The sequence below is a fragment of the Onychostoma macrolepis genome, chromosome 14 (assembly GCF_012432095.1).
Source record: "Onychostoma macrolepis isolate SWU-2019 chromosome 14, ASM1243209v1, whole genome shotgun sequence".
NCBI lineage: Eukaryota > Metazoa > Chordata > Actinopteri > Cypriniformes > Cyprinidae > Onychostoma > Onychostoma macrolepis.
In genome coordinates, this window is record NC_081168.1 from 20,408,232 (window position 1) to 20,432,876 (window position 24,645).

General features: G+C 36.6%; 1 protein-coding gene across 3 annotated transcripts; it reads left to right on the plus strand.

Annotated features, from left to right (window-relative positions):
• The first annotated feature begins 997 nt into the window (after positions 1-997).
• Positions 998-24,427, plus strand: vegfba (vascular endothelial growth factor Ba). 3 transcript variants are annotated; one of them, XM_058797531.1, is made up of 9 exons: positions 998-1,078; positions 1,365-1,516; positions 10,143-10,185; positions 12,154-12,350; positions 13,236-13,309; positions 16,780-16,812; positions 19,735-19,815; positions 21,615-21,818; positions 22,369-24,426. In XM_058797531.1, the coding sequence occupies exons 3-9, from the start codon at positions 10,155-10,157 to the stop codon at positions 22,388-22,390; spliced, it is 642 nt and encodes a 213-aa protein (XP_058653514.1). In that variant the 5' UTR covers positions 998-1,078; positions 1,365-1,516; positions 10,143-10,154; the 3' UTR covers positions 22,391-24,426. The 3 variants fall into 3 exon arrangements, with proteins under 3 accessions (XP_058653514.1, XP_058653513.1, XP_058653512.1); XM_058797530.1 differs by lacking the exons at positions 998-1,078; positions 1,365-1,516 and adding exons at positions 5,100-5,434; positions 6,210-6,281 and having other exon boundaries at positions 22,369-24,427; XM_058797529.1 differs by lacking the exons at positions 998-1,078; positions 1,365-1,516 and adding an exon at positions 5,100-6,281.
• Positions 24,428-24,645: the final 218 nt, after the last annotated feature.

Sequence of the window (24,645 nt, forward strand, 5' to 3'; positions counted from 1 at the left end):
CCGTTAGGGGATAAATTGTTAACATGTAAAGGAGAGATAAAGTAAGATGATTATAGATTCATCTCATGTGATTTGACAGCCTTTATGGATTTGTTCTTTATTAGCAACTCAGTCAGCCCCCTAATGAGGTGTAAGTACTAAAGGTAAATGTAATTTGTAAGTCACTTTGGATAAAAAGTATCTGCTTTGGATAAAGGCAGAGAATTTTGAGGCAAAAAAATGGTATTTAGGATAATGCTAAATTGCATGATGGCACTGTGTTGTGGGACTGTAATATTATAAATCAGACTGGACAAATAAGTAACAAGAACCCCTAATTTTGTTTTGTCAGCCAAACCTCCTTAGATGTAAAACATTTAATTGAAGAGATTTTAAGTTAATATTTCAAGTTAACGGTCACATGACGTGCAAGTAAATAGATTAGTTATTTATTCATTTTTTACTGTTTTATTTTGACTTTGTTGTTGAACTTTAAAATACAATCAAAAATCAAGTGTATAGCGTTAGTTCTGGCAGGTCACGCGAGTCAAGCTTTCATCAGCTGATCCACATCTTATCGGCCTATCACACCATTTCTTTAAGGCCTATTCAGTATTATTCAGCAGCTTTATCGCTTGCTCAGGAGCAAATTACCCTCCTCCATCCCCAACTCCTCCTTTCGCCACAATCAGGACTTGGCTTTCTGATATTCCTTGTTGAATCAGACTCCTTTTATCATGAATTATGTTGTTACAGTTAAATATCTTTAAGAACATTAATGATATCTGCTTTGGTCTGCTCTGTTTTTGCCCAGAACAGAACCTTACCCCCAATCCAGACTCTTATGTTTAGTGTCAATCATTTTGATGATAGTGGTCCTGACAGAACTCTCTTTAATTGTGATAGCGTTTCAGTCAATATTACATTCTCATTGTAAGGGATAACCCATGGCTAGCTGTGCATTTGATTATGTTCTTGCAGATATGTAAATAAAGTAAACCTATTGCATGTTGCCTTTCCAGATGAATGTTAAACTCTCAGAACATGCAGAGATGGAGTGAATTCTGAGATGCTGAAAACACTGGATCATTAATTGCTCGTATGTGCACTGAACACAGTGCTGCGCTTCACTGTGAAACACACAGCACAGACTACAGCCTTTGGTTCATAATTGCACTAAGCTAGATTATCGTGCAGCCCTGTTTATTTAAATTTTACATTTGATATATAATTATTAGCGCTTCATCAACTCCCTCATAACCTCTCATTTGGTAAAACATGATCTTGTATAATGACAGTGAGTTTTGCGTGTGATAGCGCATTCATATTTTCTTTAGAAATTGTCAAAAATGTATTTGCCCATGCTGCTTTCTGGTTTTCCTCAGAGTGAACGGCTTCAAGATGCAGCAGGAGATCTTGAGACAGAAGCACGCCGAGTTCCTGGAGAGATACAAGATCCGCAGTAATGGAGAAGAGAAATAAAGCAAGGAAAAGACAAATCTAGAAGAAGCTCATCGCGCAGGGTTATGGAGAGAGTGTAGGTTGTGGATGAATGTTGAAGAGTGAATTGTATTTTGTGTTATAGTAGGTATAGTTTTTTATAAAATTTTCTAGGGTCACAGTGTGTCAAATCCACAAACGCAGCAATATTTCAGCCCTTGTACTTTCACCCAACTCTGTCAGATTAAGGTCACAAGGGCTGCAAGGCAAATCAGGCTGATTATAGGCCAACATGGCTTCTCATGAGGTGTTTTAAACACCTGTACTCTTACTGTATTGCCTGCATTTGCAGGCTACATTGTAACTGCACCTGGAAAGGGTGTTATGGAAACATTGCATTCCTGATAAAGTAGTTCATCAAAACACTGTACATTGTGCACTTTGTTAAGCTTAATGTGTGTGTGTGTGTGTGTGTGGGAGAGAGTTTCTCATGGAAGAATATTATACAGATGGACAGATCAGGGCGTTTTATTTCAGGTGCTGGTTATTTTCCAACTATATTGAATGCAACATCAAATAATCTTATCTTAAACAGGAAGTGAATGGGTCTTTGGCAAGTAATGAGAAGTTTCTTTTACCCGTGTAATAGATCTAGGCTGCATATCAAATGCATTTCATACAAGTTATTTATTATACAGCAAGATTATATCGAACAAGACCCTTATTCTGGATCCAAACTCTTCGCAAACCCCTGTTGTCACAAGGCATAGATCCCAAAAATGAAGTCTTTTTAGATATCCAAGTCATTACCTTTTTCGAATAATGGAAAAGTGTTTTAGGGTTTGACATTTAATGTAAATTCTGAATTAGACATTCACCAGAGCGCCTTTATCTTTGTAAATCAAATATTGATTTTGTGTGAAATCACTCTAATGCAAGCCTTAATGTAATTGGGTTTTGAAGTGATCAATAATTAAAGATGAGATGGATCTCAGTTATGTAATGTTTTTCATCTGCATGTATTTTTGTGTTTCTATAGATATTTTTTGCAAACTTCTTCACTGTTCTAATACACAACCATTCAAATGTTTGGGGTTGTTAAGATTTTTTTATGTTTTTGAAGGAAGTCTTTTATGCACACCAAGGCTGCATTTATTTGGTCAAAAATGCAGATGTATCATGACAATATTAATGTATTTGGTCTTGGTGGAATAGATCTGCTACGCTGCTGCTGCTGTTGGTTATTGCTGTTGTTGTAGAGTATTGCTGCTGCAACGCAAGTACAGGAACTTAATACTGCATTTACATGCGCAGATATGATGCTGTGAGTATACTACTGCTGCTGCACAAGTAACATATATAACCTGTAGCAGATCTGTACAGGTGGAGCTGGGGAAGGTGGAGGGTTTCAGAGGAACTCTGAAAGTGTGCTAACCAACCATTCAAATGTAAAGTAGCAAGCTTATTGGCTGTGTATGCAACATGAACCAATCAGCTTGGGCCAGATAGTTTAATGCTGTGAATATCATCAGTTGGCATTAACGAACCGTAAGCCTGTGCCATCTAGAGTTTCATGACAGAACTTGGCATTAAAAACATTTTAATGCCACATTTTAATTTTCAGCAGTCATTGCTCCAGTCTTCAGTGTTCAGAAACACAAAAAGAAATCATATGCTGATTTGCTGCTTGAACTTCATTATTACTGTCAGTGTTGAAAAGTTATTTAAAAGAAAATTGGAAAGTTTTGCAGCACTATAAATGTCTTTACTGTCACTTTTGATTAATTTAATGCATTCTTGCTGAATAAAAGTGTTCTTTTCTTTAAAAAATTAAATTAAATTAATGGCCCCCAAATTTTGATCCATAGCATATACTTGCAGAAGCATTGTAAGTGATGTTTGCTAAGGTAAGCAACACTTTTGCAATTGCATATTTGATTTGACTCATGTTTTTCACCTTCCCGTATAGACTTGCTTTGGTTGTTATTGTTTATTGCCCTACTTTTTAACTCCTCTTAGCAAACAAAAACCTCTACTACGTCATTGCAAATTGGGAATGTTCTTTCCTGACATTCTAGAATCCACCACAGCAGAAAAATGTCACAGAAGCCTCACATTCCCAAAGTCTGTGCAGATGTTAATGATCTGGGCTGTTCTGTGACTCCACGGCCCAGGACTCAGTCTGATGTGGTTTTCTGATATGGCATGGGCCCATATGCAGGTGCTCCTCTCTGCTCAGGTCTGATCTTGGAGATACCAGCTTTCAGGAATGAGTCAGGGACAGTTTTGATGATGTTTTTTCTGCTTGTCTGTCTCTACAGGAGCACCTATCATTTTGACATTTTAAAACTAAACTCTTTTAGTGCACCGTCAGGAGAGACTTCACAGAAATACTAACAACATCGCCCACAGTTCAGCAGTATCAATGGTGAAATCTTGTGACCTTGGCCCGGTTTGTTTATTTGGATATGTTATGGCTGGACCTTCTCTCCTGACCACTCTGGATTTTCCAGAAGGCCTTTAGATAGTCATACTCTGAAAGGGTTCTTTGCGGTTGTCAGCTTTAATGCTGTAAGCAGTCCAGGAGAGATAGAACAGCCTGCATTCCTGCAGCCCACATGATTTTTTATTTTTTTTGCTCGGTATAACCCAAACATACCTGTGGGTGATGTTGAGGGTCTTCACATGCGAGCAAAGTCGAGTGGGTTCAGGTTTGTTAAATCAATCCGTTTAGATGCTGTTCAACCTAATTTCGAGTTTACACCTGAAAATAAAGTCACAGTAGTGACTTCTAAGGATGTGTTGTTTATAATATAGTAATTGCTGTTGATGCACAGAAAAGTTTTTCTTAATTGCTTTAGAAAATGGTTTTAAAACAAATTTTCCGAAATTTAATTTAATTTATTTGTTTATAAACTCTGTCTATAGTCATGGCTATTGGTCATTGTTAAGCGTGGGTTTAAAACATGTTTCTATTTAATTAGCAAGTAAAAGTTTGTCATTTCCGCAAGTGTAACCAGCATTTGAATTTTAAAATTCTGCAAAAATGAGTCCTATCACATAAAACTAAATAAGAATAGTTAAGTCAAAAATGCAAATTATTATCATTAACATATACACACGTCTTTCAAAACCTTTCAAAACTTTCTTTTCCATACTTTAAGGCAAATGCCATGGCTGTCAAGCAAGATTGTCAGGGTAAAAAATCAAAAAGGATTTTTGTTTGTTTTTTTTGTAATATTTATAATTATTATGATTTTTTTTTTTTTGAGCTTAAACTTAACTTTTCCCATTTGCTTTAATTCTATGACAACAGCTCACAAATTGTACTAATATGTTTTTTTACGTAAGAAAAATTTGAAACGACAAAGTTGATAAATGAGGGCATATGAACTGTCCCTTTAAGTTTCATTCTTCCGCAGGAAAATATAGTCCCGGTTGATAGTTAGTTTCAATGGTGCTGCGCAGTGATATAGTAGCTAGGTGAACAGGTGTTTCGCGTCATAGCCGTTTCTACACTCTAAAAATGTTTTAGTAAACTTAAAATGTGATTCAAGTGGTAACTGATTTTATTCAAGTCATTATTAAATATGACGGAATCAACCAGATTACACTAGGTAGCTAGGCCTACTCGGGTGAGACAGATTTATTTCCTTAAGGAAATAAACGCGCACTTTCGCTTTTAACTGTTTGCCGCCGCTATATATCAACCAGTCCACATCCTGTTTGTAAAAGATCGATTCTTTGCAAAATCCATGCTTCTTTTCAAAAAGAACCCAAAACACAGGGTAAAGCACTCAGAAATGGACAGGGGGAGTCGGTTAATAATTGTCCACCTCGCGATGCGCGAGCATTACACCTGTGCGGTTCTGCGCGCGAGCAAAGTCTGCGCGTCAGGAGGAAAAAAAGAGAAAAGTTCCACGAGCGAGACGGTGACGCGCGCCGAGAGTTGCGGAGCGTGTGAGTCTTGAAGGGCAAATAAGAGACTGGAGAAAACGACCTTAACCATATCAAGGTGCATTTCTCTCATTCTTATTTCATCTGGACGCATGTGCGTTGCATTGCGCATGTTGACATTGTAGATTATGTATATGTCGAACATTTTAATTATAAGATCTTGTGTCTGACAAGCAAAGCGTCATCATGGGTTTTGGTGGGCATGATTTCTCTGGTGACCTACAGTAGCACGGGATGCGCCGCACAAAGCGGGTCTGAAATGCCAGACGGGAGACACAGAGACCTTCAGGAGGCTCATAACATCGATTCTTGAGGATATATTTATTTGTTACCGGATATATTTCTCTGGACAATAAGGACGTACTCTAGTGCCACCGGGAATTTTGCTGCGAGGGAGCCGGTATAAATATAATACGCGGAATGCATGGAAAACTCTCCTGTAAAATAACATATATTGGGATTTATTGTAGCTAGTTATTTATAATAAATACGCCCTACAACCATCTTGAGCCTTTCAAAAGCCTGATATTATACTCAAGGAGTCCGTGTTGTTTATTTGTTCATTTACCTACTTTGAAACTTCAGATATTTCATTTTTGTCTTTTTTTTTTTTTCTCGTTAAGCCATGACAGGGATGACAATTGCCTTGTTTTTTGAGAATCTACTGAGTAAATTGTCATTGCTTGGATTAAAGATGTTGGATTCGGATGTGAAAGTGGAATAATCATTCATAGAGAATTGACAACTGTAAGGACTGGACGTTGGACCTGCTATATATTATTTACGCAACTATTTCTGACTTTTCTTGGTGAACTCAAACAATGGGGATCAAGCTGAGAGTTATTCTGGGAATGTTTCAGTTCGTCTCACTTACCAGAATACCAACACAATGTGCCAAAACACCGGTAAGAACATGTTTTTAATTATAATAATATATTTGTAATCATTTAAAATATTAGACGGTAGCATTGCAGTGCTCCTACGGTACTTATTTTAAAGTGTGTAGTCTTCATTTAAAAAATAAAAAATAAAAAATCTAAGCTTAAATTGAATTAATTTAACTTCTCTGGTCTGGCTGTCTTTTATCACACACTTGATAAGTATCTTTTAATTCCTCACTATTGCTTGTAAAATGTACTTTATAGAGCTGAGTTAATGCACAACAATCTTCTGCACATTTTATGTGTTGAAATAACCTGACGGTCATTGACGTTTGGCAGGATGGGAAAGGTGCTGCTTTTGAAGATGTAACGCTGTAATAAAAGCCACCAATTAAGTTATCAGTAGACATATGTTTTGTGTTTGGTGTTGTCTGAGAACACATTAAAGCGAGTTGAGGGTGTCAAAGAGCACATCATGGGGGTGTGGCCTGTATTATAATATCAATGCATTGTGGTGCAATATAATAATATAAATAATAAAACAATAGCCTATAATATAATGCTAGAATATTTTAAGATTTTTTGAAAATATATGTAATTTAATATGCGTATAATATTTTAAGTTTTTCTCAGTATTCAATATCTACTATATATCGTGGGTGTAAAATAATATTTTGTGTGCTTATTAAAATCATATTTTAATAATATATTTAATTAATGTACATGTATTTTAGTATGTTTGTTTGTCCTAAACACTTTTTTTTTTTTTTTTTTTTGGTTGGGTCTCAGAAGGATTGACAGTGACGCACGTCTTTTCTTTATCTTCACTTAAACAAGCTTTTGTCAACATTACAGCCATCAGGCCAGTATACGACACCTATTGTTAGCACCAACAGCGTTGCGAGATGATATAGTAGCATATGAAGGCAGAATGCACTGAATTTGCGCCTCTCCGTTATTCGTAAGCGCAGCGGTATGTGGTCGGTGTACGTGTGACCGGAGCTCTGCTTTATGGATGCATATCATAAGTCTTCGTAATGATGCAGCTCCACTCATCGTTTGTCCTGTCGTGTTTAGCCGAAACTTGGTTTATTTATTTTAGACTGCAGTTTGGCTCTGGTATATTTAATCTGATGATGCTGAAGATGCTGTGAAATGTAAACCTTCCGAAATGTTGTATTGCATTACATTGCATGCTGCCAGTCTTGGTGTAAGTGCACCTCAAATGCATGGTAAGGTATGGCATGATTTTCAGAAGTCTAACCTTGTGACCTTTAGGTTTCTCTGTCACATGCTCAGTGATGTTGAAGTTGCTATTGCCAGGTGGGCAGTGATCAGGGTTGCCAGGTCCCAAACAAATTTTCTGCCCAAAACTACACTGGAAAAATTGACTTAAATAGTTTTCCCTCAGAAATTGCTAGTAAATTTCACAAGTAGCTACAAAGAATAGCCAATAACAAGGGAATTAAGCAAGAAATTTTGAAATATAAAGACTGAAACAGTATTTTCTTGTAAAAGATACTCCAATATTCTAAGTTTGCAACTTCATAATTTTTTGGCATTTTATACCCCTTCTATTTTGGTACTTTTAATTCTTCCTTTGCTTTTTTGTTGATTTTTAATTTTCAGCGTTTTTTTGTTTTTGTTTGTTTGTTTGTTTGGTTTTTGCTTTCTAGATAAATTCCTTAAAATGCGAGTAACAAAAATGAATAACACTGTCACAATGTGATAAACTGACATAGCCATCCATAAAATGCTGTGTCAATAAATTAGTTTTTCATGCTGTCCTTTTACTTTCCCAGTTCTTTTAACACATTGTAGTTTGTACACATGCAATAAACTCAATATTTTATTCTGGTCTCAGGACCATTGTTAATAGACCACATACTGTTTTCTTTTCATTCGCTCTTCTTTCCACAGTCACCCTTGTTTTGTCTTAACATGAGCATCATTGTGCAATTAATCCATAATGCCAAACTCAGTTAACCTGCCTTAAAATCCAATTCCTGATGTGGGCGAAACTCACATAATCTCTAGATTGTGAGTTGACATCAAACATGCCCCCCCATATTTTCTCATTATACTTGAGGTCCTTAGGTTGCCAGATATTAATTTAAAGGATCAATACACATAAAGTAAAGATAGTAAAACATAGTATATACTAAAAAGATCTATCTTCATTGTTCTTTGTCTACAGAAAAACTTTTTGCAGCTCTGAAAAAAACCGGGCCAAAAAGCTTTCCCGCAACTGCATTTTTAAAATAGCGCAAATGTGCGGGAAAACCACAGCTCTGGCAACAGTGATGGTGATGTCTAGCATTTTCTGTTTGCAATCCAGCATGTGCAGTGCAGTCTGAGACCACTAGTGAAAATATATCTTGCATTTTTTTTGAGAGTGGATATTAAACATTATAGGTGAATTTCAAAACATCTTAGTATTTGGTTTGTCTCCTTTTGCTTTAATGACTACAGTATTATAACTGACATGAGAAAAACCTGATGATCGTGTTCTCCAGCATGATTTAAGATGATTCAAAGAGCATCTTGTGTTTCAATAAATGAAAAAAAAAAAAACTTTTCTAGAAAGAATTTCTCATGCTTAATGTCAGAAATTTGTTATATTCAATTAATGACCTAGAAATACATTGTAAAAAATATATATATATATCTCTGGAAGTTAATTAAATTAGTAAATTTAAGTAAATTAAACATGGATTACTTGAGAATTTCACATTCAATTCAATGTGTTACTTTCCATGTATATGTAATCATTTACTAGCAATTTCTGGGTAACAAAACTACACCAATTTGTTTTCAGTGAGGTCCAGAATTTTACATCATATTTCTCTAATTTTAATTCTTGAATTTTTAAAACATTCAGTTCATTTTCAGTTTTAAATAAAAAAAAAAAAAAATCCCAGATTTTCCATGTGGCTATAGCAGTGCCTGATACCTGCTGTTCATTTTGGAAAAGCTCAGCTCTTAGAGCTCAATTCCATTCACAGACGCCAGACTGACCCACGGGCCTCAGGTGGAGGGGATTGTGGGAGAGCGAGGCAGCTGAGCTGATGATTGGTGCTCAAACTCAAGGGCTCTTAGAAAGAGAGGGCTGACACAGCCAAATCCAGCCAACTGCTGCAAAAAAAAAACCTGGCAGTGCTGTGATTTTCAGTGTGTGTGCATTTCAGAGAGAGAAAGTGAATGTTAATATGTGTGTGTGAAAGTGTGTATGTGTGCCAGTCGCCTTGCCAGCTCTGAGCTGGCTGCTGTATTTCACAATGGCACCGAGGCAGGAGGTAGATGAGGAATTGACTGACTCAACCCTCGTATTGCAACACAGAATCAGCAGACGCCTCTCCATACGTCACTGCCGTGCAATGATCTTCCTGTTTTCTGATTAATATTGCACTTAATTACATCAAACCTTTATTTGATGTCATCATTACAAAATAAATGCACAGAAACACAGGGTATAAACTGAATGTGCTAGCCTATATCAGTGTGAAATCACCTATAATACGATTGTCACACATGCTTAGAAAAACTACCCACACAGTAAGCAGTCAGACATGGTGCAAGGAAGCCATGTATCTGTGTGTTATTTGCGCTGCAGTACAAAGTCTGCTTTCTCCCTCAGCGGTGACCTTGTTCCAGTGTGCGGACCTCGCCATATGAGGGGCGTGTTTGTGTGAACCTGTTTGTGTGCTAACATCCACCTTTATGCTGCTCTGGCACAAATAAACACTAGAAATGCATTATAAGAAAATGTTCTCAGCATTGTGTTGACTGGAATCAGCTCTTCATGGCACCATATAGAGTGTGTGCTTTTGTTATTATCTTTGCTGTATGTTGTGTCTGACGCTTTGTCTGTGTCCTTTCCTCTAGTCAGACCACTGGATGCCAACAGAGAGCCATAAATCTGGAGAAGGTATTGAGCCTTGCTTTCTTTTGTTATCTTATTCACATAGGTGCATTACTGATTTAGTGTGTTTATATAATATATGTGACCCTGGAGCACAAAACCAGTCTTTAGTCGCTGGGGTATATTTGTAGCAATAGCCAAAAATACATTGTATGGGTCAAAATTATTGATTTTTCTTTTATGCCAAAAATCATTAGGATATTAAGTAAAGATCATGTTCCATGAAGATATTTTGTAAATTTCTTAACGTAATCAAAGCTTAATTTTTGATTAGTAATATGCATTGCTAAGAACTTCATTTGGACAACTTTAAAGGTGATTTTCTCAATATTTTGATTTTTTTGCACCCTCAGATTACAGATTTTCAAATAGTTGTATCTCGGCCAAATATTGTCCTATCATAACAAACCATACATCAATGGAAAGCTTATTTATTCAGCATTTTGAAAAATTGACACTTAAGACTGGTTTTGTCGTCAAGGGTCACATATAATAAAACAGAGTAGAATAAAATGACTCATTCTGGTCCTCAATGCTCATGGCAGAATACCTCTTTGGCAGCTACTGTGTCATTACATTGCACCCATAAAATCCACGGTAAAAGTGCGTGAAGTTTTCTTTTGCAAGGGTGCATTAAATTAATCAAAAGTGACAGTAAAGATATTTGATGTTACAAAAGACTTCTGCAATCAAAAGAATACTGGAAAAGAAATGATTTCTAGAAATATATTAAAGCAGCAGCACAGCTGTTTTTAACATTGATAATAATAAGAAATGTTTCTTGAGCATCAAATCAGCATATTAGAATGATTTCTGAAGGATCATGTGACACTGAAGACTAGAGAAAATTTTGCATCACAGTACACTGTAAAAAAATAAATAAATAAATAAAAATTGAGCCAACTTAAAATTTTAAGGCAACCAGCTTCAGCAGATTTTTGAGTTTGCTCAACTTATTTTTGTGGGAGATTCTCAAATTTTTGTTGTATTAACTTAAAACGACAAGTTGAGAAAACTCAAGAATCTGCTGAAGCTGGTTGGCTCAACTTTTTTTTACAGTGTATATATTACATTTTGAAATATACTCAAATAGAAAACAGTTATTTTAAATCATAATAATATTTCACAATATTACTGTTGTTATATTAGCGACTTTTGTATGGTAGCATGTTAACCTTTATTTCAGCAACTATTTATTTTATTGGAAGTCCACTGAAAGAATCAGTAATTTAATTAACATTGTCTTTAAAGCAATAAAGTACTTAAGCAATGCTATATTGTACGAAAAGATGTTTTGGAAAGTAAAAAAAGTTGTTTATGTTACATTACTGGTGCATTACAGATCAGTGTATTGGTTTCTTTAAAGTACCAGTATATTGGTGCTATTTAAAGGAATGTTCTGGCTTAAATATAAATTAGACTCTATAAACAGCATCTGTGACATGCTGTCAATTACAGCAGGAAATAATTTAAATACTTTAGTTTGTAAAAGCAAAGATATCTTCACTGACAATGCACTTATTGTACATTTGATGGTGTTGCACCAAGATAAATGTTAAAAATGCACACTATTTTGAAAGTACAGCCTGAACTTTATACGTGTTCACATGAGACTGGTGCAAGAGAATCACTTACAAACATTTTGCACCATGTTATGCTTTACGCACAAGGATACCAGGCACAGATTGTTTACACTGAGAAAAATCAATCAACAGGAATTCTGTTGATAACACCATCTAACAGATATTGCGTCAATAATTTAGATCCTTGCATCAATATTTATGTATAATGTATAATCCGTTTATGCACATGTATAATGTTGTTTTAAATTAATGATGAGGCAGGTTGTCTAATTAACCTTCCAGAATGCATTAATGTAAAGTTTATACAATAGCACGTCACAGATTCTGTGCTGAACCTGAAACATTCCATAAAGAGCGAATGGCTGTCTTTCTGTGTTATTCTCTCTCTCAGTGGTGAGGTGGTTGGATGTGTATCAGAGAAGCGGATGTCATCCCAGAGAGACGCTGGTGGAAGTTTGGCGGGAGTTTCCGTGGGAGACACATCACCTCTTCCTGCCGTCGTGTGTAACGCTGCGCCGCTGTGGAGGCTGCTGCTCCGATGAGGCACTGGAGTGTGTGCCGTCACAAACTCACACACTTGTAATGGAGGTACATACACAAACAAACCAGTGCACTTAATGCAGAGTTCACACAGGTGCAGTTCCTCACATTATGGATGTGTTCTGTATATTTTTTCATTGTTCAAAAGTTTGGGGTTGGTAAGATTTCTTTTATGTTTTTAAAATCTCTTATGTTCACTGAGGCTGCATTTATTTGATCAAAAATACAGACAAATATATTTTATACCTGTGATTCAAAGCTGAATTTCCTGCAGCCATTACTCCAGTCTTGTGTTACATGATCCTTTCAGAAATCATTCTGATATGTTGATTTGCTGCGTAAGAAACATTATTATCAATGTTAAAAACAGTTCATATTTTAAAAGTACTGTCTTCTTCTTACTGTTACTGACTCAACTTTTGAAAAGGTTAATGTACAGTAAAATGCTCTCCATTTCACCACTCACAGAAACACTCATAGAAACCTTTCACACATACATGTACTATTTTACATTCACATGCTTAATGTGGTGGTATGCAACACTCATATTACACACTCATTTACATGTATACGTCAATAATAACAAATGTTTAGGGGCAAAGTACCTCCACACACAAACACACCCCATATAATGCAAGATCTCAAACCTCACGGCTTAGTATGGTGAATAAAACATCCAGAAAGACACACACACACACACACACACACAGATGACACACAGCATGAGTTAGTCATACATATTCAGTGTGGGTAGATGAAGTCTCTAGTGTAATGGATCAGGTTGGATCCTGGTCACGTACTGTATAGACAGATTGAGGGATAAAAGATGAAGTCATTACTATGCAGAACAGATTGTGCATCTGTGTGTGTGTGTGTGTGTGTGTGTGTGTGTGTGCATTTAAATGCTGACTCCTACTTTGTTGAACTCCACAGCTCATGAGGACCTCATACATGAAGCATGAACTTGTGCAGCTGCCTTTTATTGAACATAACCAGTGTGAGTGCAGGTGAGATACATGCTCACACACATACACACAGACTAACCTAGCAATGTCAGTAAGGGCAACATACAATAGACTTATATTCCCTTGTAAAAAAGTAATATATTTAAAATACATTTACTTCATACTAATTTCAAATCTATTAACATATTACTGACATATCTCTCGAGGCTTACTGATATACAAAGTATAATTCAACTTTATTTGGAGTATCACTTGTGCACAATGCACATTTCTTAATATTAAGCCTAAAATGTGTTTTAATGTCTCTATTGACGAGGATTGTATGAATAGTATCGGTCTTTAAATGCAAGATATTTAAAGTGTACCTGAAATATACTTGCATAGTTCCACAGCACAAACAAATACTTCAGGATCTTTAGTGGGACTTCAGCACTACATCCGGAACAATTAAAGTGCATTAAGTACAAAATTAGTTGTTCCAGTTTAGCAGACTTTGAGTATACCAGGTTAGCATGCTAAAAGTACAATTACAGGGTATTTTTATTAAGCACATAAATATGTAAATGTATTTGTAGTATACTTAGCATGGGATAAATATACTTCAGATACATTTTAGTATATTTATTTTTTACTAGGGTTGTTTTAATATAAAGCTAATTATTATGAATCACAGGCCATCTCAAACCCTAAGGGGCAGTTCACATTATATAATCTTGTGTTTGGAAAATTCTGGACAAAGCACTATGAAATGGAACGGTAAACTAAACAAAACTAAACAAAATCATTTTGCATTTGTAAAATAATAAAATCAATTATATGGAAATCCTTATAATTACTAAAAATCTGATCATTATAAAAACCTGAAAAGTTAAGAAACAAGACTTTGAAATTGTTAGGTTTTGACATCAAAACAAACCTGCATAACGAGTAAGAAATTTTTTTTTTATACACTAACATGAAACACTTTGGGTTCAGTTTTTTTAAATATATTACTACTTTTATTCAGCAAGGATGCATTAAACTGATCAAGAGTGACCGTAAATACATTTTTTATGGTTAAAAAATGTTAATCAAAGACTGTTCATCAAAGATCCTGAAAAATAAGTGTTATTAAGCAGTACAACTCTTTTGTTGATTTTGATTGATTCCATTGTCGTCATTTGTAAGTCGCTTTGGATAAAAGTGTATGCTATATGACTGAATGTAAATGTACAACTGTTTTCAACATTGATAATAACAAGAAATATTTCTTGAGCAGCAAATCAGCGTATTAGAATGATTTCTAAAGACTGGAGTAATGATGCTGAAAATTCAGCTTTGCATCACAGGAATAAATTACATTTTAAAACATATAGAAAACCGTTATTTTAAAATGTAATAACATTTCTTAATATTACTGTTTTTACTGTATCGTTTTATCAAATAAATGCAGCCTTGCTGAGTGTAAGAGACTTCTTTCAAAAACATTTTAGAAAATCTTAATGGTAGTGAAACATTGAGCGAAATTGTACATAATCAAAAATTATTTGTTTTTCACAGTTTACACGACTTTATTCATTGTCAGGTTATTAAGCATAATTACTAGAAGATTTACTATATTTATGAACCATTTTAGCCTTGAAAACCCTCAGAAAGAAGGTTTTGTCACATTTTGCCAACTTGTAGGGGGAATTTTGTCCCCTAAGAATAGCTGAGTGAACCCACTCACACCCCAATCCAAAGCCTATCTGACTTTCAGATCACCCCTCACACACACAAATGCACTTCCACCCTGTTTGTCACATGGGTAATGACCCCATCTCCCCAAGGACTACTTCCTGAACCCAGTCACAGAAAGTTGTCACCCCCGAAACACTCTTCTGTTGGCGCGCAGCCGAGCTGTCAACATCAGCTCTTTATCGGCTCATTGTGAGGTTCTCCTCAAAAGCCTTTTCAGAGGTTGTGGGGTTCGGATTAAGGCCAGGGGTGGAGCCGAGCGTTCGGTAAGAGCATTTACATGCGCTCGCCTCTCTATCCTCTCTTTGTAATACTGATCTGTCCCGTACACACTGAACTCACCACTGTTGACCAACCCTGAGTTACTTAAACACCCACGCTAACCACACAGGCAACCAGCCAACATTATTAACTGCGTCCAGTCTGAGGCTCATGTTATCATGCGATAAAACATTTATCTTACTCATAAAGTTTACACTTTCACATGCTAGAACCGTTATCTTGTGACAAATATATATGCACAATCAAGTACTACTAACATTAACACAATTCTGATCGACATTATCTCATGCGGAAGTATGCAGAGTAATAAATACTAATTTAGATGTTGTGGATGGTTGTTATGTGGTTGCTTAAGCATTTTGGATGGATACCAGGATGTTCTGGGTGGTTGCTTACTGGCCCAAGTCATATCTTAAAGGAGTAGTTCACCCAAAGATGAAAATTTGTTGATAATGTACTTATGCTCAGGTCAACCAAGATGCAGATAAATTTGTTTCTGCCTCGCAACAGATTTGGAGGAATTTGGCATTACATCTGATCACTTGCTCACCAATGAGTGCACTGCAGTGAATGGGTGCCATCAGTAGATAAACACATCACAATAATCCACACCACTCCAGTCCATCAATTATCATCTTGTGAAATGAAAAGCTGTGTTTATAACTTATGACTCACATTGTGACGGCACCCATTCAATGCAAAGGATGTATTGGTGAACAAGTGATGTAATGCTAAATTTCTCCAAATCTGTTCCAATGAAGAAACAAACACATCTACATGTTGGATGGCCTGAGGGAGAGAACGTTTTCAGTCAATTTTAATTTTTGGGTGAATGATTACTTTAACTTCTCTTGAAAAATTGATAGAGTCACAAAAAGCAAAGAACATTTGGAAAGTTTAGAAATCAGTCCATTTTGCGTTAGGTTGTCTGTTTGCACTGTCAAGTTTTGGATATTATTATTACAAATTTGTGTTGCTATAGATAATAGAGGGTACTAGTTTGAATGTATAACAAGCAGCATTTCATTGTGGACCAATGAGTGATGACTGTATTAACATATCCAGATGTTTTGCTTCACAATTATTAACTAATAATATGACTTAATAAATTGCAAAGCCTTTTGTAAATTAATCATATTACTCACCCAATTCATTGTAATTGTATACCTCTTATACCTCATTTGCAGCACAGCAAAACTAGATTTTTTCTCATTGTAAGTGCTTAAAATAACTTGATTAATTTATGCATGTAGTTTTGTTGCTTTGCGTTGCACCACTTGCACTCAAGAGTGAAAATAATTGATGCTCCCTTTTTTTAGCAGCACAGAAACAAGTTAAGCCCCCAGAGTTTAATTCTTATTGTTAGGGGTTTATTTAAAATGATCAAATATGAGCAATAATAACAGTACTTGAATATCCCTGTGTGTATGCTGTGTTGTGTGTAATGTTTGATCTTTCTTTTAATTGTAAATTTCATTATCATTTTGTTTTTACTGTCTGTCTTTTCCCTACAGGCTAAAAGCAAATCTTTATGCAGAGCCAACCAGGTAAATTTGTGTTTGTGTGTGTGTGTGTGTGTGTGTGTGTGTGTGTGTGTGCGAGAGAGAGATATGTGAAGGTTCACCAGCAGTATGAACACCATTTGCCCTCTTTTCCCCTTGCCCCACTGCAAACACACTCACACACACACACACACACACACACACACATACAGACACAACTCCATGGAGATGGTTGCATGGTGAGTTAATTGTGTGTGAAAGGCAGAAGTGTTTCAGTCTGTTCTGCTCTGATACTAGTTTACGCTGACCCTAATGTTAAAGAGAACAGTTACTGCTTTTTCCATATATCTTTTTCACAGTCCTGTCCAAGACACTCTAGTCAAAAAAACACAAATCTGATTGCTTAGAAAAGTAATTGCACACTCCTCAGGGAGCCACACGATTTTAGGCATCGTTCATGTCTGTTGCACAAATCCCCGTGTGGGATGACGTTTTATATTTAGACTTTTCAAACAACTAATGATACTTTTATACCACTATTTTTGACAATTTCATTTCAAGATTGAGCCACATTCAAGTGTGTTTATACTGACAATAATATATGCTAATTATAACCAATAGCGGCATTAGAACTGTGATGAGAGCCTGCGGTAATTAATTAAAAATGTATTTAAGTAGGATGTAGTGTGTGAACTTGGCATTGGTCCTCATGTTCACACTTCTCTTTGCTGTGAAATCAGTTTTTACAAGTAATTCTCCCCTTTTATTGCCAATGGACAGCCAGTCTGTTCATTTAATGTGGAAAAAAGATCATTTGAAAAATAATTTAAAAAAGGAGAAAAAAGAAAGAAAGAAAAAATTATTGGCATAGGACAATTTAAAGAATCAGAGTAAAACTGACATGGGATAAAATAAAGAAGCTGTTTAAATTTCCTGTGAGTTCATGCCAGTAGAATATGTTTATGTAGACAAAGATACCTTAGTATTGCCCAGGATACATTGTATGATTTTGAGCTGTCCCAGACATAAGACAACCAACATGAAACAATCATGGCGATTTCTTTCATTGTGGCTCATAAAAGATGTATTCTTTTATTTTAACTTGCATCATAGCTTACAATTCAATATGTGTCATCATCATACATTCTACATGTCGCACCCAAGTTTTAATAGATCTATGTCGCACATTTGGTTTGTAATGACTGTCTATAGAGGGCATAAAACACTGCATTTGTAATTTGCAGAATATCTCTGACTTCTAAAAGACTTAATCAGTTGGTTTGGTATGTGTGTGTGTGTGTGTGTGTGTGTGTGTGTGTGTGTGTGTGCGCGCGCGTTTTTGTGACAAATGAGGACATAAATTTGTATAATGACAAGGGTATGACATAGATATTACAAGGAGAAGGTGACTTTTCAGGACATCACCCCATGCAGGGCCGTTGCTAGTGGGGTGAAAGGTGGTGACGATTATAGGGGCCCACGGCTGAGGGGGGGCCCCCTGGCGATCTCAACCGACTGGCTGAGGCCAGCCTAAAAAGACGCTCAGGACAGTTGACGGGCCACTGCTGCGCATCGTCACGAAAGCTTATCATTTGCACGTGTTTTTAAGCCTTGCCAGTTTCAACATTCAAAAGGGTTCAAAGCATTCAAACACAACACGCAGAAAATCTCAACTGAGTACTCGCGCGCCGTGTTCGGGGCACACGCAGAGAGCCGCGTCTCACAGACAGCAAGACCGAACCGAGTTCTCCTTCTCGTCCTCCTGCACCTGAACGAACAAATACAAATCGCAGTTTAAACATGCAAACAGAAAAAGATGTGAAAGAGCCCAATTCAGCACCCGTGTGCGGTGTTCTGTGCGCACTGGGCGCACGCAGAGAGACGCGACTCGAAGCACTTGAACAACGAATTTGTCTCTTCTATGTCAAAATACCGTCTCGGAGAGTATCCTCGAAAAAAAACTGCCGGTTATGTCTTAAGTGAAAGTAAACAGTGGAGAAAGAAATCAGTGTATCATTATAATGGTTGCATTGTCTCTTAAAGTGACCACGCCTAATTTACTAAGTTAAGTTATCTGACATTATCAAAATGTTTTTTTGTTTTTTTTCCTGACACAGTTTAACTCTGAGTTCTTGTCATATTTTATTACTATTTCCTAAACTATAGCAAATAAACTGTGATAATGTGAGAAATGTTTGACTGTATATTTAATTTTTACAGTGAAGACTATGCAGTGCTATTTTTCATTTGATTATTCGGTTTCTGTACCTGGAGTTGACACCTACAAACTTGAAAAAAAACTTAAACATTGTGTAAAAAGCACAAATAAATAAATACAACAAACATACAAATTAAACAATTTCAAACAGGGCCCACTGGTACAACCTGCACTGGGGCCCCGCAAAGCCCAGCTACGGCCCTGACCCCATGTCCCCACTTTTCAAAACGCTTATAAATCACACAGAATGGAGTGTATTGAAAATCTGAAATAGCAGAAAGTTTCCTGTAAGGGGTAGGGTTAGGGTTGGTGTAGGGCAATAGCACATACAGTTTGTACAGTATAAAAACCATTATGCCTATGGGATGTCCCCACTTTTCACAAAAACAAACGTGTGTGTGTGTGTGTGTCCAGCTGGTGTGCGTCTTGCACTGTTGGAAGGGAGTCAGAACCTAGAACCCTCCTTTGTTGGGAAACGGAACAGAACATTCATTTTATTGCTTAATTAGGCCACTGGCCCCTGAGGAGCCTCACCGAAACCAAGGCTAAAGAGTCACAAGACTTAAGACTTGATAAAGTCATCTCAAGACTCTCTGAATGAAATATCAGAATTAAAAATGTGAAATACAGTTAAATACATTTTATGCTGACATAAAATTTTGTGTAAACACGTTTTAGATGAGTCATGATCATATTGTACATTATTTATCTATTTATTTTTTATATTTATTACATTTTGTATTTTTAAGGCAAGGCCCACAGACAACAAGAAAAGGTAGAAAGCGGCAAAGGGGGAAACCAAAGCGAAAGAAACACATGGGGAAAAAGACGTAAGTTCATCATTTCCTATTACAAAAAATACTGTCATATTACATAAAAAAATATATATATATTTTAATTTAATTTTTAATTTTGAGTAAAATGTTCTTAAAACAAGATAAATTTGGTTGAGAAGCAAAATCTTAGGACATCTTAATCATTTATTAAGTGCCAGTGACAAAATGTGTTTAAGCACACATCTAACAAAATGTAGTGAGGGTTATCTTTAAAACAAGAAAAAGGAGATGATATTGATATTGTACTCAATTTTACTTCTCTAATGAGTCTTATTTTAAGACTGTTTACATATTTTACTGGAAAACAAGAAAAAAATGCTGATTAATAAAATATGTTTTTTTTCTTCTGAATTTTAAGATCTACTTCAGTATGGAATACCATATGCATTTACCATGGTATTTATATTTCCACTTTAAATTACTTCAAAGAATACCATGGCACATTCTGATACCTTTTTGTCATTGTAGAAATGACTAATGATAGACATTTAATAGGAGCAGTTTAGCAAGATGCTTAATAATTAATCTTTGTTTTGCCTTTATTTAGTTAGTACCATCAATATTATTAAATATTAAAATCTATTTCGAAGCAACAATGTACATGAATCCCATAGACGAGTTTCTGGGCAGTGAGAGCTGAAGATTTTCTTTGAAATCCCTCTTTTTCATATGTGCCGTATTGCACGTTTATTCATGCAACATTGACTTCTACTCAGACAACAATTAATTAATTCTGGTCAGGGAAAGAATTCAACAGTTCCGCTCCTTCCTTTTCTTTTTTCGCTTTTTCATCATTGGTTTTTGGTGAGGGCAAGTGGAGGGCGCTTCTTTTGGACCATCTTTCCCTCCCTGCTATCCATCAATCTACTCCTCCATGGATGGAGTCAGTGGCAAGTGTGAAATCAGGCTAATTTGGCAGCCAGAACGCCCCTCCCTTTTCCTCGGCCTCCCGTCCGCCGGCTCTATGTGCCTCTCAAACCACTTCCACACAATGATTGATATTCTTCCTTAATTAACTCTCACCCATACACTTCTCTCCAGTTTTGGTTTAGTAAAAAAAGGGAAGAGGGGAAAAAAACAGCCCCATTAGCCCACCATCCCATCAGAGATGTCACAAATGAGACATCAAAGAACTGGCGGTCACAGACACTATCCAGAGTAAATCTGTGGTGCCGTCCAAAAAGATGATCAGAGCTGTGCATGATCAGAATGCATTATGGGTCTTTTTGTGCTTGCTACTGAATTTAATTTCAAGCCTAATGTGGAGATGCAGGCTTGGGTCTGGTTTTGCAAAGTTAATGATTGCAAGGGCCGACGTGCTCTTTGTCCATTGTAGCGGTTTTACATAATTCTCTTGGAGCCGGATTTGTCAGAACCAGTAATATAATCAGAATTGTGTTACTCAATTACTTGGAGTCTTTTCTTACTATTTAAAAATTCCTCCTGACTTTAGGACCTCTTTACAGTTTTCACAACTTGAAACTGAAATCAAAGAATAGTTTGCCAAAAATGACATTGTGTCATAATTTACTTATTCTCATACTGCGCTCTCAGAAAAAATGTGCAAAAGCTGTCACTGGGGTGGTACCTTTTCAAAACTTTCACCTTTATACTGTATTTACTCGCAAAAGATTCATATTAGTACCTTTTAGTACATATTCATGCCTTTTGAAAGCTTTGGTACTTTTTTAATGTAAAATAAATAATAGCAACTGTTCCTTTAAGGCGTATGAAGGTCATGCACTCTTCATTTCACACCAACAGCTGATTTTTTTCTCTTCCCGTGCCAACAGGACTCTCATGCCAACTACACCCCCTCCTCCGCCCCCTCCCACTCTACCGCCTAGCTCCGCCCCTCCACCACCTGCCAGAGAGGCGTGTCCACCGTGCCCCACCCGCAGGATGACATCACAGCCTCCCTCTTGTGAATGCAGGTGCAGTTTGAGGGAGGTGAGCTGTACAAAGAGAGGGAAGACACTTAACCACCACAGCTGCCGGTAAACACACACACACACACATAGTATACAACTAATTCAAATGTAGCTTATTGTGCTAAAAATAGACCCTTGCACACAATTGCATGCCCTCCATTTGGGAGTTTATTGCACAAGGAAGTGTTTCTCCATCTGTGACCTGCAGAAAAGAAAAAGCATTTGATAGCATTTGACACACACACATACACACACACACACACACACACACACAAACACACAGTTCTATATATATATATATACTGTATTTGACTGTATATCTGTATGTATGTATGTATATATATATATATATATATATATATATATATATTCAAATATCGTGTATAATATCACTATTTTTACTGTATTTTTGATAAAATAAATGCAACCTCTGTGAATATAAGAGATTTCTTTCAAAAACATTTAAAACATTACCAGTCCTGAACTTTTGAACGGTAGTTTAACCATTTTACTGCATTACCATTGTGGTTACAGTTGTTTATGAAAGGCTTGAAGTAATGTGTTGCTCAGTATTTTTAACATGAGTAATCTCTTTCCTCCTCTCATTCTCTTTCAGATGTGAAACCCAAAGCGAATAGTGAAATCAAACCACCCGTATAATCCACTGATCAAACTTTGCACAGCTTTGAGAAGGTCAAAGGTTTGCTTATTCTTTTGTCACGGACTCTGAAGTTTGGGTCTCACGCAGAAAGAGGGTTTGCGTTCGGGAACAAACCACAGACCCACCCCCTGGACCATCTGGCTATGTCCCACACACTATTACGACAGTATTAGATCCATATTCATTCATTCTGTACCGTGTACGTACGGAATATCACCAGATCCTACTGTTGAAGCTTTTTGCCATTATGATCCAAACTTCAGATCACCTTTAACCATTTGACACAGTTTTATGGACATTCAATGGGTCAGGCGTATCGCTGGAATATTCAATGCACTAAAAGTGAACCATAGTGTTCTCATTGAGCTTTATCCAAAACCAATTTTGGGATTTTGTTCAGCCTGAATGGATCCTCATAGGCACGGACACACAGCTGGTGTGATGCTAAGGATGACGAGTGCGCTGAGAACTTTCAAAGGGAAAACTGAATAAGGAAGGAGTCCTTTTTTTCTACCAAACTACTTAAAGTGGAGAGTTTTTGATGGGATGGATGTTGACAGATCTTCAGTGTTGAGAGAACTCAAGTGTTTCGCTACACAAACAGAGTATCTCATCCTGAGAACATCCCCGACGTCTCCTCTGACCCTCCGCATGTGATAAATGGATGGATGGGTCGATTAGACGGATCGACGGGTGTCTGTGTGGTCTGAATTGTGCATAATAAGGATCTGTGCGTCTATCCTAATTTATTCCTGGCCTCTATAAGTCCATAATGTGGCTTCACAGACTGTATCAATGAGTCTTTTTGTGTTTGTTTGATTTGCTTTTTGTTCGGTTCCTTCCTTTGGGAATTGAAAGCTTTTTCTCACTGGCTAGCCAGTGAGAAGAATGCCAATCGTATAGAAACCTGGCTATATTCCATTGGTGCTCACCGAACACAAGTCTTCTCTCTCCCACACCCCCGATCACACTCATTTTTCGTCTCTTTCTTTATCCCTTTTCACTTCATCTGTCTCATTTTCATTCTTTCTCCCTCACACACACACAGTCATGCGTACACATACAAATGCAAGCAGGTAAATATAAGCTTTTCTGTGTTGATACTGAAAGAAGAATTTATTTTATCTATCTTATTCGTTTTGTAAAGAATACTAATGTTATTGTAGTCCATTTTGTCTTAAAGAATGTTTCTTTTATGTATCTCTGTTAATCCAACCTATAGAGTTAGGCTGGGTGGCCGGCCGTGTGTTGAATTTGAGTAAAAAGCTCTGAAAATCTTTAGGAAAAGGGAAATGCCTATTCTGTTTGTGTTAAGTCAGTTTTAATCATCTCACAGCGTTGGGAGTATGATGTATTTATTTTTTATATTGAGATGCATTTTGTATTATGCTTTGCAATGTTTCTTTTGGGACATTTAATTAACTGCTGCGACTGATGATTTGAGAATATTCAGTATTTTTGGCTGATTTCCTCAGAATCATGCAGCTCAGATAATGTAGCTGTCAGTCGATGTTGAGGATTGTTAGACATGAAAGAATCGCTTATTTTTTAATGGTGGTCATTTAACCAAACACTTCTTTCCACCATATATGTAGCATTATTGAATGATATATGAATTTCAAGACCAAGGCTGACCTCACTTTAAGTGATTTCTCAGATTATTTGTTTAGTCATTATCTGCAATAATGTAAATTATTAGGACCCCTCAGCACCCTTTCACTCTTCAGACTACACAGATATAAGATATCCACGAGTTGTCAGCATTCCCAAACTACTGATCTGTGTTAAAGTCAACATGAAATTTAATTAGCAACCCATTTTACTTCAGTATATGATGTAGTTTTAGTGAAACTGGTCAGTGAGAAAAAATATGTAGGGTGGCACTTAAAGGGTTAGTTCACCCAAAAATGAAAATTAGCCTGTGTTTTACTCACCCTCAAAGCATCCTAGGTGTATGTGACTTTCTTCTTCCAGACGAATCCAATCGGAGTTATATTAAAAACTGTCCTGGCCCCTCCAAGCCTTTCAATGGGGTAAGCAGGTGTTTTTTGTCAACAGTCCAGAAGACGTGAAATAAAGTGCGCACATCCGTAATAAAACATCCCTCACACGGCTCCGGGGGGTGAATAAAGGCCTCCTGTAGCGAATCCATGCATTTTTGTAAGATAAATATCCATATTTCAAATGTAATAAACACTTTTTTCTCATATATTTCTTACAAAAACGCATGGA